Source organism: Sinocyclocheilus anshuiensis, unplaced genomic scaffold (assembly GCF_001515605.1).
Source record: "Sinocyclocheilus anshuiensis isolate Anshui unplaced genomic scaffold, SAMN03320099.WGS_v1.1 scaffold195, whole genome shotgun sequence".
In the NCBI taxonomy this organism is placed as follows: domain Eukaryota; kingdom Metazoa; phylum Chordata; class Actinopteri; order Cypriniformes; family Cyprinidae; genus Sinocyclocheilus; species Sinocyclocheilus anshuiensis.
The window spans coordinates 2,342,805-2,359,374 of NW_015548236.1; the positions used below are offsets into that span (position 1 = coordinate 2,342,805).

At 34.8% G+C, this 16,570-nt stretch overlaps 2 protein-coding genes across 5 annotated transcripts in view; both read left to right on the top strand.

Annotated features, from left to right (window-relative positions):
• Positions 1–9,293, top strand: part of LOC107654746 (uncharacterized) — a 31,048-nt gene extending 21,755 nt beyond the window's left edge. The window contains exons 6-22 of one of the 2 annotated variants that reach the window (XM_016441978.1): positions 599–717; positions 2,399–2,609; positions 2,909–3,048; positions 3,142–3,268; positions 3,363–3,398; positions 3,500–3,639; positions 4,194–4,320; positions 5,162–5,316; positions 5,455–5,581; positions 5,929–5,961; positions 6,123–6,235; positions 6,379–6,508; positions 6,655–6,794; positions 6,897–7,020; positions 7,114–7,272; positions 7,370–7,529; positions 8,471–9,293. In XM_016441978.1, coding sequence (XP_016297464.1) covers positions 599–717; positions 2,399–2,609; positions 2,909–3,048; positions 3,142–3,268; positions 3,363–3,398; positions 3,500–3,639; positions 4,194–4,320; positions 5,162–5,316; positions 5,455–5,581; positions 5,929–5,961; positions 6,123–6,235; positions 6,379–6,508; positions 6,655–6,794; positions 6,897–7,020; positions 7,114–7,272; positions 7,370–7,529; positions 8,471–8,559 — 2,130 coding nt within the window. In that variant the 3' untranslated portion in view covers positions 8,560–9,293. Of the gene's footprint in view, positions 1–598; positions 718–2,398; positions 2,610–2,908; positions 3,049–3,141; positions 3,269–3,362; positions 3,399–3,499; positions 3,640–4,193; positions 4,321–5,161; positions 5,317–5,454; positions 5,582–5,928; positions 5,962–6,122; positions 6,255–6,378; positions 6,509–6,654; positions 6,795–6,896; positions 7,021–7,113; positions 7,273–7,369; positions 7,530–8,470 lie in introns of those variants that run through there. The other variant, XM_016441979.1, reaches the window with a different exon arrangement.
• A 50-nt stretch (positions 9,294–9,343) lies between these two features.
• anxa14 (annexin A14) lies at positions 9,344–15,320 on the top strand. Of its 3 annotated transcripts, none has more exons than XM_016441870.1 (15): positions 9,344–9,494; positions 9,571–9,626; positions 10,017–10,183; positions 10,656–10,740; positions 10,908–11,010; positions 11,124–11,212; positions 11,557–11,670; positions 12,012–12,102; positions 12,887–12,966; positions 13,127–13,165; positions 13,531–13,621; positions 14,038–14,145; positions 14,265–14,320; positions 14,917–15,024; positions 15,121–15,320. In XM_016441870.1, the coding sequence occupies exons 4-15, from the start codon at positions 10,699–10,701 to the stop codon at positions 15,178–15,180; spliced, it is 981 nt and encodes a 326-aa protein (XP_016297356.1). In that variant the 5' UTR covers positions 9,344–9,494; positions 9,571–9,626; positions 10,017–10,183; positions 10,656–10,698; the 3' UTR covers positions 15,181–15,320. The 3 variants fall into 3 exon arrangements, with proteins under 3 accessions (XP_016297356.1, XP_016297357.1, XP_016297358.1); XM_016441871.1 differs by having other exon boundaries at positions 10,020–10,183; XM_016441872.1 differs by lacking the exons at positions 9,344–9,494; positions 9,571–9,626 and having other exon boundaries at positions 9,660–10,183; positions 15,124–15,320.
• The last annotated feature ends 1,250 nt before the right edge of the window (positions 15,321–16,570 follow it).

Sequence of the window (16,570 nt, forward strand, 5' to 3'; positions counted from 1 at the left end):
TATATATATATAATTGTATGATATTGGATAATAGAATTATTCATATTATTTCAAAAGACAATGTTTATTATTTCTATTAGCATTTTTAACATTAACTCATCCAGGTTTGCTGTCTGGTGGAAACTACAATAACGCTTTTCCAGTATGCATGATTCAACTTGCCACGGTGACATTTACTAAACGTGTATTTTATATATTTGACAACTCATAGTTTTTACTACGCATACATCTCTACTGAATTAGTTTTGGTTGACATTCTTGTGTTCTTCATCAGATGCGATGTAAAAGATTTAGAAAAGGTCACCGAAACTGGCTTGTCAAGCTTATTCTTGCATATTCTTGTCCTTTCCTTCTCTGACATTTTCGTCAGTGTAATATTGCAGCCTTAAGGTTTTTAGACAATAAAAGTGACGTTCAAAAGTAGGACGGTGCGAATGGACATGTTTCACTGTCAGTGCAGGACAAAGGAATATTGTCCCTTGTCAAATATTAGCACATCTGCTGCCTCTAGTGGTTTAGATGGTTAAATATTAAACAATGCAGTCTTTGTAGAAAAGATTGGTGGGACTTTTTTTAGCAGTTTCTTTTTTTCTGTTAGATGTTAATCTATGACAAGCCTGGAATGACCGGTGAGAGAATTGAAGTGCGTGGTGATGTTGTGGATGCCACACCATGGGAGTTTACAGACACTAATTCAATCAGAGTGATCAGAGGAGGGTGAGTGGCAAACAAACATTGTGCACCTCCTTGCTGACCTGATATGCTCACATAAGCATGCACATATAAATTTAATTTCTCTCACTTCTGGTGTTAATTTTGTACATCAATTTAAATGTGCACTTAAGGGCACTAGGTTTTGAAGATGCATATGTTTGCAGGCAACATACTCTACCTTTCAGAATTTTTTATGTTTTTGAAATTTAATTTATTTCTGTGATGGCAAAGCTTAATTTTCAGCAGCAATTACTCGATCCTTCAGAAATCATTCTAATATTCTGATTCGTTGCTTATCAATGTTGAAAACAGTTGTGCTGCTTAATATTTCTGTGGAATCCGTAATACATTTTTTCAGGAGAACAGTGTTTATTTGAAACCTTTGGTTACAATGTTAAAGTCTTTACTGTCTTCGCCTTTTTTTTGGGGGGGGGGCATTATCCTGCAACTACAGAGCAATCGGCCAAAATTAGTATTAATTACTTAAATTAAGTAATTAAAATTAAATATTTAAATGGTTCATGTCATGCTTGTTTCATAAACATAGTCATAATACAATAATAATGCTGTTCAGGATAATGCAAAATATTACTGACACAGAACAGTAAATATACAGGAGTAAATATTAATGCACAATAAATAATGTAGTCACATGGGCTAGTGATGGGAATCAGACACATTCCACATCAGTCTTAACATGCAGACTCTCCCTGCCTCCCAGCAATAAAACATCTCCAAATCACTGCAAAATATCATTAAGTGCAGAAACACACAACTCTAGCTTATGCTAATTGCTGTTTTTGAATTATACCTTTTTATACTAATAGGAACACCTAAAATCTACGGTTTCATCTATCTTTTTCACTCCCTCAGCTCAGAGAGAGCTGGCTGATGAATGTTTATGCATAAGCAGCTTCATGTTTGCCCTAGTAATTTATCTGAGTGATCAGGCAATGTCAGCTGTATGGTAGTTTGCCAGACGATGTCATAATATACGCATTGTGTTGTTTCTAATGATTTCGTTCCATCGCGTGTCAAAACACTTGCATTAATGTGCTTCAAGTAGGAGTTCAGGTAGGGTAATAGCTGCTAGGCTATGTATTTCAAAAAAGGGTGATAAATTGTGTTTTTTTCATATATTTTTAAATATTTATTCTCATTAAGGCTGCATTTATTTGATAAAAACTAAAAACAATAATATTGCAAGATATTAAAGTTCAAAATATATTTTTTATTTAAATATATTTTACAATGTATTTAATTTCTGTGATGGCAAAGCTGAATTTTTACTAAAGTCTTTGGTGTCACATGATCCTTCAGAAATCATTCTAATTGGCTGACTTGGTGCTCAAGATATATTTATTATTATAATCAATGTTCAAAACAGTCACACGTTATTAATTCTCTCCATTAACAAACCATTCACTACTTTTGCTTCTATAAACTCCTAATTTGCTGCTTATTAATAGTTAGTTAGGTAGTTGTTAAGTCTAGGTATTGGATTAGGGATGTAGAATACAGTCATGCAGAATATGTGCTTTTTAAGTACTAATAAACAGCCAATATGATGATAATAATAGGCATGCTAATAAGCAACTAGTTAATAGTGAGAATTGGTCCCTATACTAAAGTGTTACCGTATGTTCTTTTCCTCATATTATGTCTTCTGTTTTGTCTTCCAAAGTTGGGTGTTGTATGAGAAGCCAGAATTCAAAGGGGAAAAGATCGCTCTGGATGAGGGGGACATCGAGCTGACAAATCCATTTGGACCACCGGATGAAGAAGTGGTTGATCAGCAGAATGGAACAACACAGGATCATGAGGAAGAGGAACATGAGTCCAAGCCTCGGCTAAAGAGGAAGTTCGTCATCGGATCCATACGGCGAGCAGTGAGAGTATGTCAGACTTGTTTACTTTTTTCGTTAGTTGAAATTCAAGTTCATAAACATTCTGCTATAGACAAATCATTAGAGCTGACATTGTTTTAGCTTGTAAATGTGTCTGGGATGGATGGGATCATGTTTTGGTTTGTGGTGTCATGTCATAGCCATATTATGAAAGGATCAAGTGCGCCACCTTGTGTCCTCAAGCGGAATTGTGCCAGTATTTTGGCAGGACTTCTACAGACTTTTTAGGAACTCTGGCTTGCATAAGTCTTTGTAAGGATTTTTGTTGTTGTTTTTTGCCTTTCCAGGATTACAGCGTTCCTGAAATCAGCCTTTTCCCAGACGAAAATGCAGAAGGCAAGAAGGTCATATTCAGAGACACGTCAGAAGACTCCAGAATTTTTGGCTTCCCAGTCAGAGCAAACTCCATCATCATCAATGCTGGCCTGTGAGTGATCAGTGCAGCTTATTCCAAATTCCATTCTATTTGGGCTCGGTCGCAGTATTTATCTGTTAACATCATGTGTTTGATCTCCTCCAGATGGTTGGTGTTTGCAGAGCCCTTCTTTCAAGGTGTCCCGCGAGTGCTTGAAGTCGGGGGATTCCCCACCCCAGCTGCCTGGGGCGTCACACATCCGTATGTGGGCTCCCTACACCCGCTTAAAATAGTGAGCATCTCCTCCTCAGTCTGTCCTTTTGGACAATGATTCCACAGCATATCAGTAATAAAATGAGGTATATTAATACAAATGTTTTTTGTAGGGGGAACCTAGAGTGGAGAACCTTTATGAGCCAAAAGTAAGTGTTTCATCAACTGCCATCTAATAAAGTAATACTGTATTTGATGTTCTTTATGGGATCAATGATAATTCATGTTTGATATAATTTGTTTTCAATAGATTGTGCTCTATGAAAAACCATATTTCACTGGCAAAAGCAGAGAAATCTACACCAGCATGAGAGATTTCCTGTCAAGAGTGGACAAGCAGCAATCATTGTTTATGTTCAGTGCAGGATCCCTTAAAGTTATTGGAGGCTGGTGAGTATTGAAAATGTGTGTGTTTGATTGAGAATAAAGTGAGGAAGAGAACAAGAACTGATATATGTGACCCTGGACCACAAAACCAGTCTTAAGTAGCACGGGTATATTTGTAGCAATAGCCAACAATACATTGTATGGGTCAAAATTTGTATTTAAATCATTAGGATATTAAGTGAAAATTATGTTCCATGAATATATATTGTAAATGTCTTACCATCAATATATCAAAACTTAATTTTTGATTAGTTATATGCATTGCTAAGAACTTCATTTGGACAACTTTAAAGGCGATTTTCTCAATATTTTGATTTATTTTTTGCACCCTCAGATTCCAGATTTTCAAATAGTTGTATCTCAGCCAAATATTGTCCTATCCTAACAAACCATACATCAATGGAAAGCTTAATTATTCAAAAAATTGACCCTTATGACTGGTTTTGTGGTCCAGGGTCACATATTTACTATGCATAGTATGCGGGACTGTATCTGACTTATTTTTGTTGTATTGCTCTCTATTCTGTTGTGCTCGACTTACTCGATCTGTCTTATAGCTGGGTCGGCTATGAGAAGGAGGGTTTCCGGGGTCACCAGTATCTTCTAGAGGAGGGAGAGTACCATGACTGGCGGGTGTGGGGAGGAGTGAACTCAGAGCTGCGCTCAGTCCGAGTCATCCAAGCTGTAAGACAAACACAAAATAAATTTGACTATTTTATATTATTTGTATATGATAAAATCTCACCAAGATTCATACTATTTAGTTTAAATAAAAAAAAAGTATTTTCTTTATAAAAATGGAAGTACCCTGATGTTAATAATACTACTAATAAAAAAAATAATAATAATATAATAAAAATTGAAAAGATTCATATATTTTATTATATTAATGTACTACTACTAATAATAATAATATTAGTAATAGTAATATAATACATTTTAAAATATATTATTATATGTTTAAATAATTTATGTTATTATATTATTTAAATAATATATCATATATAATTAAATTTCTGTGACAAGCTATAACCATGTAAATGTCTATACTGAAAATTATAGAAAATATTAATATATTATATTGATATACTACTACTACTATTAATAATAATAATAACAACAACAGTAATACAATACATGTTTTAAAATATATTTTAAATATCATTTCTGTGACTAACTATAAAAGAATATAAATATCTATACTAAGAAATATACAAAAAAATATATACATTTGATTGTATTAATATACTACTACTACTAAAAACATGTAAAGTGTTTTAAAAAATGTTTTAATAGAATTTCTGTAACTAGCTATAAATACACGTACATTGGTTTAAAAATGAAAATATTAATATATTTTATTAAATAAATAAATAACACAGTTATTTATTAATTTATTTATTTAAGCTTGCACAATAATTTGGTGTTTAGTGCACTTTAGTGCATCATTAAACATTATTGTACTCAAAATTAATAGATTAATTTTAAGTGTTCTTTTTTGGACTGTAATATCTGCTTCTTGTAGGACCTGTCTGAGCCCCTGCTGGTGTTATATGGGATGCCTGAAGAGGAGAAAGCAGAGAGTGAAGAGCCCACGTTTGAGGTGACAGAAGCTGTCGCAGATGTGGAGCTGTTTGGGTTCGGCATCAACACCCGCTCCATCCACGTGCTGAGTGGAGCGTATGTTCTGATCTCTCTGTCTCTCTTTAAGTGACCATAAATCTCTTCCACATACAATATCTGATAGTTATTGTCATAATGCAGTCTGGTAGATCGAGCCAAGTTTTAATAAGTATGTATATTTCTTCCTTTCCTCAGGTGGGTAGCCTACTCTCATGTGGATTTCTCAGGTAACCAGTATGTCTTGGAGAAAGGCTTCTACAACAACTGTGAAGACTGGGGCTCTGGAGACAACCGCATCTGCTCCATACAGCCCATCCTCGCAGTAAGTCAGAGGCATTTCATTATTCATTAATCTAATCCAAGCAGTTTGTGCAAGGAGTATTGACTCAAATTGTGTGTGGTTGAAAATGTTTTGCATAAAGAGTAAATATTAGAGAATATTGAGAGGCACATTCACTAAACAGTTACTCAACGTTTGCATCTGGTAAATCATCGTAAATTCTTGTGTATTATTTGATAACCACCTGCAATCCACTTCATCCAGTTAAATGTGCTGAACTAGTATTAATGTATTTCATCAACATTAATTATTTCATGAATTCCTCTATGAATCTCCATTTAATAGTCTGTGCTTGATTTCACTAATGAGGTCGTTCTTGTGTATTTCAGGCACCTAGTGAAGAACCCAGCTTCAGAAATGAGGTAAGCTGAGTCTCTTGTGCTCACTGAGGCTGCATTTAATTGAGCAAAAATACAGTAAAAACAGTAATATTGTGAAATATTATTCCAACTAAAATAATATATTTTAGAATGTAATTCCTTTGGTGGAAAAGCTGAATGTTTTGTTTTTCACTTTGCTGCAGGTGCTGCTCTACTCGGAGCCGGATTTCCAAGGCACATGTAGGGTTTGTCATCAGAACCAGGGCTGTTTGCCTGAAAGGCTCACTGTTAAGTCCTGCAGGGTGGTGGGAGGAAGGTTAGTGAGAAAATTTAAGGTGAGATAAAGGTTTAGAGAATGCAGTATAGAGTGGCCGCAAATTCACTATACTCTATTTCTTTCAGTGACTTCTTTGTGACACTCTGAATTTGTATGCTGAATTTGTAATTTGTTCATTTCAGTTGGGTGCTTTATGGAGGAGAGAAGTTCACAGGAAACATGTATGTTCTGTCTGAAGGAGATTATCCCAACCTGACCAGCATGGGCATCCCAACTGACTCGGGCATTCACTCTGTCAAAGCAGTTCCAATGGTGAGAAGATACTGCTTTCTTACTAAATATATTTCTGGAAAAGAGGTGGACCGATGATCCAATGAGAAACTGATAGACAAGTGATTTTACCACATATATCTTTATTTATTTATTTATTTATTTTGCCTGTTTGTTCTCTCTTTCAGACCTTTTCGGTGCCGTCAATCTCGCTCTTTGGACTGGAGTGCTTTGAGGGTCGGGAGGTCACCATTGATACACATATTTCCAACATGTGGGAGGAAGGATTTAATACACATTTCCTCTCTGTCAGGGTCAATAGTGGTTGGTGAGTTTGCATATTACTGGTTCATATTAGTACATTTGTGGTTTCATGACTATTTTGTATGAAATTTTCTCATATATCAAAACCATGTCAATCTCTTTGCAGCTGGGTGTTATGTGAACATAGTAACTACAGGGGGCGCCAGTTCCTATTGGAGCCCATTGAAATCACAAACTGGCATAAATTCAGTTCTCTTTCCTGTATCGGCTCCTTGTATCCAGTCAGACAAGTTAGTATCACCTTCACATGACCAATTATTTGCACAAGATAACTTGAAAACAGCATTTCTTGTGTTATTAATTGTGTGTTTATATCCCTATAGAAACAAAGACTGTTCCGCATCAAAAATAAAGAGACGGGCCACTACATATCAGTGCAGGGGGGTGTTGAGGACATGAAGACGGGCCGTGTGGTCGTCACAGAGCAGGTGGAGGGAATGAGTGATTTTTGGTTTTATCAGGATGGGCTCATCAAAAACAAGGTACTTTGCACACCATGAAGTGGATGAGTAATTATTGTTTCTAACTTCTTAAAGTCACCCCTCTCAGATTGTTGAACATGTGCTCTCTTTGTGTCAGCTGGCTCGAACCGTGAGTCTGCAGGTGATGGGTAATGTGGAGTCAGGTGCTAAGGTGGTGATGTGGACTGAAACGCGTTTTCCAGTGCAGACGTGGAGCGCTCAGGTCAGCGGCACAATCTCCAGCATCACCTGCCCTGGAATGGTGCTGGATATCAAGGGTGAGATTTAGTTTGGTGCTTTATGTACCAAGCACAAGCTTAACTACTGCCTGTTGTGACTCTTAATTTATTTTATTATTTATAATATTGCTATTTATTATAAAAATATTTTTATTACCATTCCTATTAATACATTAAAAATATAATTTTTGTTAAGAATGCAAAAATGTTAGAGTAGCTGATATCAATACAGGAGTGTCCAGCAGTGTGTCGTGACATACTTCATCTAAATCTATCAAACAATGTTTTTCTGATCTTTATATACTTTCATATTTTTATATTTACAATACATGCAGTTTTTTGAGAATTATGTTAGCTATCATTAAAGAGAGTTTGAGAAATACTCAAAAGTTTGGGGTCAATACTTTTTTTTTTGTGAAAGAAATTAATACTTTTATCCAGGAAGGCTACATTCAATAAATCAAAATTGTCAGTAGAGATGTAAACTTTGTTACAAAAAATAATAATTTCAAATTATTCTTTTTTATTACTGTCTATTCATCACAATTTCCACAGAAATATTACGCAGCACAACTGTTTTCGACTTTGAAAATAAGAAACATTTCTTAAGTAGAAAATCAACCTATCAAAATGTTTTCTGAAGGATCATGTGACAATGAAGACTTGAGTAATGCCTGTTGAAAATTCAGCTTTGACATAAAAGTTATTTTAAATTGTAATACTATTTCACAATATTGCTGTTTTTACTTTAATTTAAATATAAAATAAATTTTAAATTTTAAATTTTAAATTTAAATATGTGGATTTAGACCTAAAATCACGATTTTGGCAACAAATGTCCATGTCTACATTTCTTTATGAATATGTGGATTTAGACCTAAAATCACGATTTTGGCAACAAATGTCCATGTCCATGTTATTTGACAACTACTAAAGAAACAAAAAACATTCTCCAGCAATCTAATTTCTCTTTTTTACAGGGGGTAAGCAATACGACAAACAACATTTAGTGATTCGAAAAGAGAACGAGGAACATGCCAGCCAACAGTGGGAGCTGGAATTTGTTTGATCCCGCCCTCTCTCTCTTTCATCTGACCCCCTTCTCCTTCTGACTCCACCCACTTGTCCTGCCCCAACAATACAAACACTGTCTGTGATCTGATATAGGACACCATGAGGGCACCTCTGAGTCATCCTTACCTACAATCAGAAGATGTTGGGCAGGAAAAGTTTCTCGTGTCAGTAGACTGTATAATAGATAAAATGGATGCATGTATTGTCATTTAAAAATGAGAGAGAAGCAGAGGTCAAATATTATTCAACATGCTAGTGTTCTTGAAACGTAAATCTCTCGCCTGTGATGTGTCTTATTTGCACATAGTTTGAATAAAACATATTACCTACAGGTCATTTACACGCTAATGATGGTGCTGGTGGTTAAGTCACTCAAAAACTTTTTTTTCTGTTTTCCTATGCATCACATGAGAATCTCATCATCGTATATGAATCTGGCAACTTTCGAAGCATTCTTTCATTTCTGCTCATTTTATTTGTTTACAAGCTAATGTTATGTTTTATAAACATTTGACATACTGGGTATATGCTGGTATGTAAGCTTTAATATCAATGCGGATTGGATCCTGGCAGATTTCGGTATACCCTGTTGTTTTTAAAAGTGTGCTGATGTCAGTCAATAAAAAGTCATCATGTTTTTGGATAACCAGGAAACTTTATTATGTATTAATGTTATTTTCAAAGCACAATGTGAAATATGTAACAGGGAGTGGCTTTAATTTTGTAATAAAACTGTAAAAAATCATGTCGGAATTCACACATTTTTGACTTCAGTGTGGGCTATTGATGTTTTAGTTAATTTTTTTATAATAGTTCATCAAAAACAACTTGTATCGGCATATATGTGTTATTGTGTAGTAGTGCTTGTTTGTTCATTTGAATGAGTTTCGGACTGGAGCAGCGAGGTCAAAAGTTGCATGGTTGCTGCGTGTAAGATGTCTGATAACAGCTGCTGATGAATGACAAGTATGTAGATGCTTGTACTGATGCCATTTTGTTTGTTCAGGTCTACAAATCAAACGCCACACCTGATGATGTTGCTCTTTCAGGTGGAGCGTGGAGGTAAATTCTCGTGATATTTTCAACATTTGACTCGAGTTTATGTACACAGTCACATGCAAGTTCAAGTGCAAGCTCCACTAACGCCTTTGTTGACATTAACAACACGTTCACACATTTCTCAAATTACAACCTGTTTTATGCAGCGTTTAGCGACTAACATCGAACTCTGTTTAAATGTACATCTACTTATTCGAGAGTTCTCTTTCGAAGAATCTTTGCAATTCAGAAATGGTTGTTTTGGGGTGGAAGCTAGTCAATTGATTCTTCCAGTTATGCAGGTTTTTAAAGTTCTTGTGTGTAGTGTCAAGGTTACACCCATGGGATATCTGATCTGATCTGATCTAAGGTATTGAGAGCTTGTTTGGTTTTAGACATTTTGTGGTTTTGCAGCAGACGAGCCCGAGAAATACGGCGTATTTAAAACCTTGAGGTTTCGTCTTGCACTATTTGAGGAGGACCAGGAGTCACCAAAAAAAAAACAAAAAAACTTTCTGAAACTCGAGCTCACCTGAGACTGAAATCTCATAACAGACACTTCAATTCTGAGTCTTCAGCAGGTAAACCACTTTAACTAATCATCGCCACTATCTGAGTAGTCTTTTTTCAAGTAGGTAAACATCTTTTAAACTAAAATTTCCTCTGAACATATTTGCTTTCCTCTTTTTGTCAGAAGGATCATAGCTGATTTCAATTAAATTTGCACTGATATTTTAAGTGAGAATTAAGTTCATTTCATTGTTTATTCATTTCTCTATTTTTGCTAAAAGAAATAAAGAAATGTATTTATTTACAGTATTTTTGAAGAACAGTGTTCTTTATAAGGTGTTGTGTTTTTATAATTTTTGTATTTATTGTTTTTTCATATACACTGTAAAAATGATCAAACTTGTAGTTAAAACAAAGATTATTGGAGTACATTTTAAAAGAAAATACTTTTTTCAGTCTTTAAAATGTCATGTATAATTACTTTGAAAGTAACTGTGGAAATGTACTAGTGAAAATTGTTTCTACACCATTTTTTTTTTTCAGTGCTGCTTGTGCATAACTTCCTTTTACACTGACAAGTGCTGTCATGGAGACTGAAGCTAAGTCACAGGAAACATCTCCACTTATGGTGAATGTTTGCATCTGTACATTTTTCTCTGCATCACTTTTTGTGTTGTACTTCGGTCCCATTGTTTGTCAAAAAATCTCTTCTAAATCAGGACTCTTTTCTTCGACATTCTCCGTCCTCCCCTACATTGCCTATTTTTTCTTTTTTTTTTTTTTATCATCCCACAGTCTGAAGGCATGTGGTGGGGCACCCTGGGGTCTGTGCGGCCCTTCCCAAATTTTCGTCCAGAGAGAGATGTTACAGTCCTTCACACTGCACTGGAGAAGAAAGGTACAGCTATATAAATGCTCATGGGGCATGATTGTGGTAGTAAAAGTCAATCTGCTAGTATTCTTTCATACTTAAATGTTGTTATTTCAAACTACCATATCTTTCTGTTAAAGATGTGAGCACAATTGTGAGAATACTAACCAATCGCAGTAATGCTCAGAGACGATCTCTTGCCCTGGCGTACAAGAATTTCTCACAAAAGGTAAATCAGAAATACATTAATCTCCAAATCATCACAAGCTAGTCTGACTGTGTGTGGTGGTCAGGTTGTGTTTTTTAGAGGCCAACTACCATAAGAAGTGACCAAATGTCCCCACAAGGGTAGTAAAAATTAATATCACATATAGTTCCCATTAGGAAAATGGCCTAATAAACATACTAAACACCTTAAATGATGTCTTAATGAACATCTAAAAATAAAGAAAGGCTTGTGAGGATTTTTTTTAGGTTTAGAGGATATAAAATATCATTAACTCAGTATAAAATCAATAAAAGTCAATGTATAATCCTTATCATGATACAAAAATGTGTGTGTGTGTGCTACAGGAATTGGACGCAAGTCTCAAGAAGGTTCTTTCTGGTGATCTGCAGTCTCTGATACTTGGACTGATGATGATACCAGAGCAGTTTGAGGCCCATCGCTTACGCAAAGCCATGGAGGTTTGGCATTAATCACTAGGATAGTGCTAGTTCTATTGTGCTATGAGTATGCAATTACATGACTGTGTGTGTGTGTGTGTGTGTGTGTGTGTGTGTGTGTGGTCCTTTAAACTCGGCCTTGCAGACCCACACCATACAGCATATGGCAAAAGTCTCAATATACTTATGCCATTTGAATGAATATTTATTTATTTATTTATTTTTTATGATAACATACTATATATATATATATATTTATGTGTGTGTGTGTGTGTGTGTGTGTGTGTGTGTGAGATTATCAGCATACATTTAATTATAGTTCAATATCAATTCAGACTGTATTTATTGTTTTGTGTGTTCAGGGTGCTGGTACAGATGAAGAAACTCTTTTAGAGATGTTGTGCACTAGGACACCACAGCAGCTCTCTGACATCAGGGCTGCATACAGTCAAGGTGCTTTAGGAATTATTTTCAAAATGGAAAAATGTTGACCATTTTAACTTAATTAATGCAATTAAATGCCTCATTTTTTGGAACGTCTCACTTTTAACCCTGTGCATACTGAAACCTTTGCATATTGTCATAGGGTTAAAAAGCTGTATTGTCAAAAAAGTTTTTGGAATGATGATCACTCAACATGAGCACTAAATATTTACAAAGAATTGTGCTCATATATGACACTAATTACTTATTGATTATTGGTGATTTTTCACTGTAAAGCAACACAACAATGCTTTGGACAACAAGGCATTGCTATTTTTGTGAAAACTTATAAGTTATAATTAAAACAAGGAATATCAGTGTATTCTTATTAGGATGAGATAAGATTTAATGTTTATTTTATATTTATATATAACAATACACTACCTTTCAAAAGTCTGTAAATCTTTTCAATTAAAATGTTTTTAAAGAGTCTTGCTCATCAAAATTGCATTTATTGATACAAAATACAGAGAATTCTTTAACGAATAAAAGGTTCAAAACAACAGCTTTTTTTAAATAGATTTTTTTTGTAACAATGTAAAAGTCTTTCCTGTCACTTTCAATTGAAAGCATCCTTTTCTGAATAAAATTAATTTGTTTAAAAAATAAATTTTACTGATGCCAAACTTTTAAACACTAGTGCATATATTATCACTATAATATTTAATTCAGTAAGAGTTGAATATATTAGTGATAACTGCATACATTTTCCATCAGTCTGTGTTTGAATGTTTCAACATTGTCACTTTAACAGAGTATAAGCGGGATTTGGAGAAAGACTTGATAAGTGAAACCAGTGGAGATTTTTCAAAGCTCATTGAGGCATTGTTGAAGGTAAAAAGTGTGATGCCTCCTGTCCTGAATCTCAGTTAAATATTTATCACCAAAACCAATTTTACTGTGTTGATACATCATCAGTATGTCAGTATCTTGTGCATGCTGTGCGAGTAATCATGCTCATTCTCTCTGTTTCTTTCTCTCTCTCTCTTATCAGAAAGAGAATGAGCCAGGAATTGTTGACCAGGATATAGCAGTGAGTCCAGATTTGTAATTTTAGGATGAATTGTTCCTTTAAAATATTTCAAGTGCTCTCAAGTCACCCTGCACTCCCAGGACTGCTTTCATGTCATATTAAGAGACTTAGTTAATGAAGGATTAACTGTGAAACCTATGATGTTGACTTTGCTTTGTCTGATATGTTGCACTGCAACTGCCCCTACTGAGACCTCTAGATGACCTCGGAAGCAGGATCCGGTTGTAGGGAGTTTCAGCTCAGTTAGATCACAGGGTGACAGATATACAAACCTTTCTTAGAATTGAACTCAGATAAGATGCATATTTCATATACCTGATTGAATTGTGTGATTGAAATCAGTATATTTTGATTTTGTTTTACAGACTTTATCTGAGGAGCTGAAAAACAAGAAACCTGCAGCTGATATTTGGATCAAAATACTCACCACAAGAAACCCAGACCATCTCAGAATTGGTGAGTTGCAAGTGTTTGTATGTGTGTTTCAGATCTAGCTATAATTTCAGGGACAAAATTGTTGGGAAATGTCTTCAGAAGATGTGGAAAACCATTCCTTATGAACTTTTAATCAACAAGAAAAGTGTTCATATAGACACTAACTAACATTTAGGGTATTTCAAAATTTGGTGCATGAGATGTGTCAGATAGTTTCATTATTACTGTTTTATATCTATTGGTGTTTGGAAAGGTTGTTGTTTCCTGTATCCTTGGTAGAGGTAATTACTTATGTAAAGTTATTGACACATTTCTAACATGCAAATCCTTGGAACATATCCATCTGTATTATTTAAGCCTTCTTGTATGGTATTTGTAAGGTTGACAATGACAAATATTTCAAATGTGTGTGAACAGTAATGTTATTTCTACTTAAGTGCTGGAAAAACTGGAGTTTGAGAAAGGCCAGACAGTGGAGGACTCTTTAGAGGGACATTTTAAAGGAGTCCTCTCTGGAGACCTGAAAAAGGGCTTAAAGACTCTAGGTAAAACTGGTTTATGTGTGTTTGAGGATGTATTAATGTGTGTGTGCTCAATGTGTAATGATCAATTAATATAAATCCACAAAGCATTTGCAATTTATCTCTTTTCTTTTTCTCATCAGTACGATGTATACAGAACCAGTATTTATTCTTGGCACAACGGATCCAAACTATGAAAGTACGATTTTTTATTTTTTTATTTTACAGATATCTTAATGTCATTTCAAAAAAGCCAAGTATTAATTTATGCTGCTACTAAATATTCTACTTTAAAACTTCTGTGTGCATGATCAGGTTTAGCCAGCATTTTAGGCACCAAATGTCCCAACTAAGAGTAAAGTAAAACCTAAAATCATCTATATGTTGGGCCTAAAATACAAAAAGGTTTATTTGAGGGTTCGGTATAGGTTAGTGGATAGAAAATATCATTAGCTCAATTTAAAAACAACAGAAGTCTCAGTCATCATAGAAAATGTTGTGTAAGTGTGCACACAGTTACAGTACTAGTATAAACTTACTAGTACAAACATTGTTTTGCATGGCAGATATGTATCAATTAAAAAATATTTAAGTTATTTCCTGAAATACAATATGCTAAATCCATGCAAAGCACTTGCAAATGCAAAACAGCAAGTTCTTTTAAACAACTTTACACGGATATTGAGATCACTGCTTGTTGATACACTGTATCATGCTCAGCTGTCCTTGTTTTTATTTTTGCTTTGAACCAGCTATAGATATGTGTTGACCGATACTCTGTCCTGTACTCTGTAGGCACCGGTGGTCCAGGGTGTGATGGTGGCTCATAGTGAGGAGGATCTACTGAGAGTTAGAGTGGCATACCTTCAGTCAACAGGAACTTCACTGTACACAGCCTTACAGGTCTCCACACACACACAGATATTTATAACCAGTCTTCAACATCATTTCACCAACATGATTTTTTTGTTTTTTTGATTTCTTGTTTTTTCTCAATAGAAGCAGTTTAAAGGTGAACTCCAGCAGGGTTTGTTGGCTATATGTCGTGCAGAAGATTAGAAGAAATGCTATATATGACACAAATGATAAACATTTATGTGCACACAGTGAAAGCATTCCATTCATTTTAATTGCTGTTAAACAAAAGCTTTGTGTCTGAAAATAAATAAATGCAGCACTGTCCTTTATGAATCCCTATGGAAGGCAATATAGTTTTAATAATACAATTTTCAACTTTTAAAATACAATTTTCAACTTTTTATGTCATTTATGACTTTTTTTCATGACTTTTTCATTTCAGAATTTTGACTTCTATGTCATAATTATGATTTACCAAAGCATGACTTTTTTTCTTATGTGGCGGAAATGGGCTTCCATAGGAATCGATATATATATAGTGCTGTCAAAAGATTAATCGTGATTTATTGCATCCAAAATAAAAGTTTTTGTTTACATAATATACAGTGCACAGCATAAATGAGTACACCTCCTCTAAAACTTAAAAAAATTCAGCAATTACTCTTTACTTACAAGACATGTTAGGGTTCTTTGGAGATTTAATGTTCCAACAAGCCTGCTTGATCAATTACCAAAGAAGAATGCCAAAATTATTCAGCAAAATAAGATTTTCTTATCAAAGTGATAAAATGTTGTGTTGCAAAAATGAGTACACCCTCCTGAAAGTTACTAAATAAAACTAAAAAAAAAGAAAAAAGTGTATAGGTTTAAGGCTATTTTTGATCAACAGGTAAGTATATTGAACCCAAACTTTTAAAGACAAGTAATTTTCTGACAATTATATAGCCCACTCAATCATACTCAGACTTAATGCTGGCAGCAGTGGAACCACTTGGGAGAGAACTGCCAGGTGACCTATTTCTTATCATAAAAGAGGACAATGGTACAAGAGGAATACCAAATTATTGTTTTAAGTGTGAAAATATAGCAGAAGTAGCACCAACATTCAAAAACAATGGACTTGTGATAAGGCTCCTGAAATAATCAGGTCTTCACTTTAAGTTTTCTTTTAGTGATGAGTGAATTTTTGCTAGAAAAAGAGCAGGAGAAATAACATGCAAGTGTCTCAGAGCCGGCAAAAGCTGTGAAAAGAGTGACACTTTATCTCACAGAGTATGACGCAGCATGCAGAAGTGACATGCATGGTTGTTGTCACCACTAGAATTACCTACTGTAGCCAAAGCAAAATAAACTAATTTAACCTCTTCCAGGGCCCATATTTACAAAATAGAGACTTCTGGGAATCCATACTCTGGTCTCAAGAGACCAATTCAATCATTTCGGATCCAAAAGCATCCAAAATGTTCTGGTGTTGCTAGAGGAGGAGTACAGACAGAAGTGCTTGGTACCCACAGTGACGTTCAGTGGTAGTAAAGCTCTTCTATAGGGATGAATGAGTGCTGAAGGTGTGAGGGAGTTGTACTTTATCAAC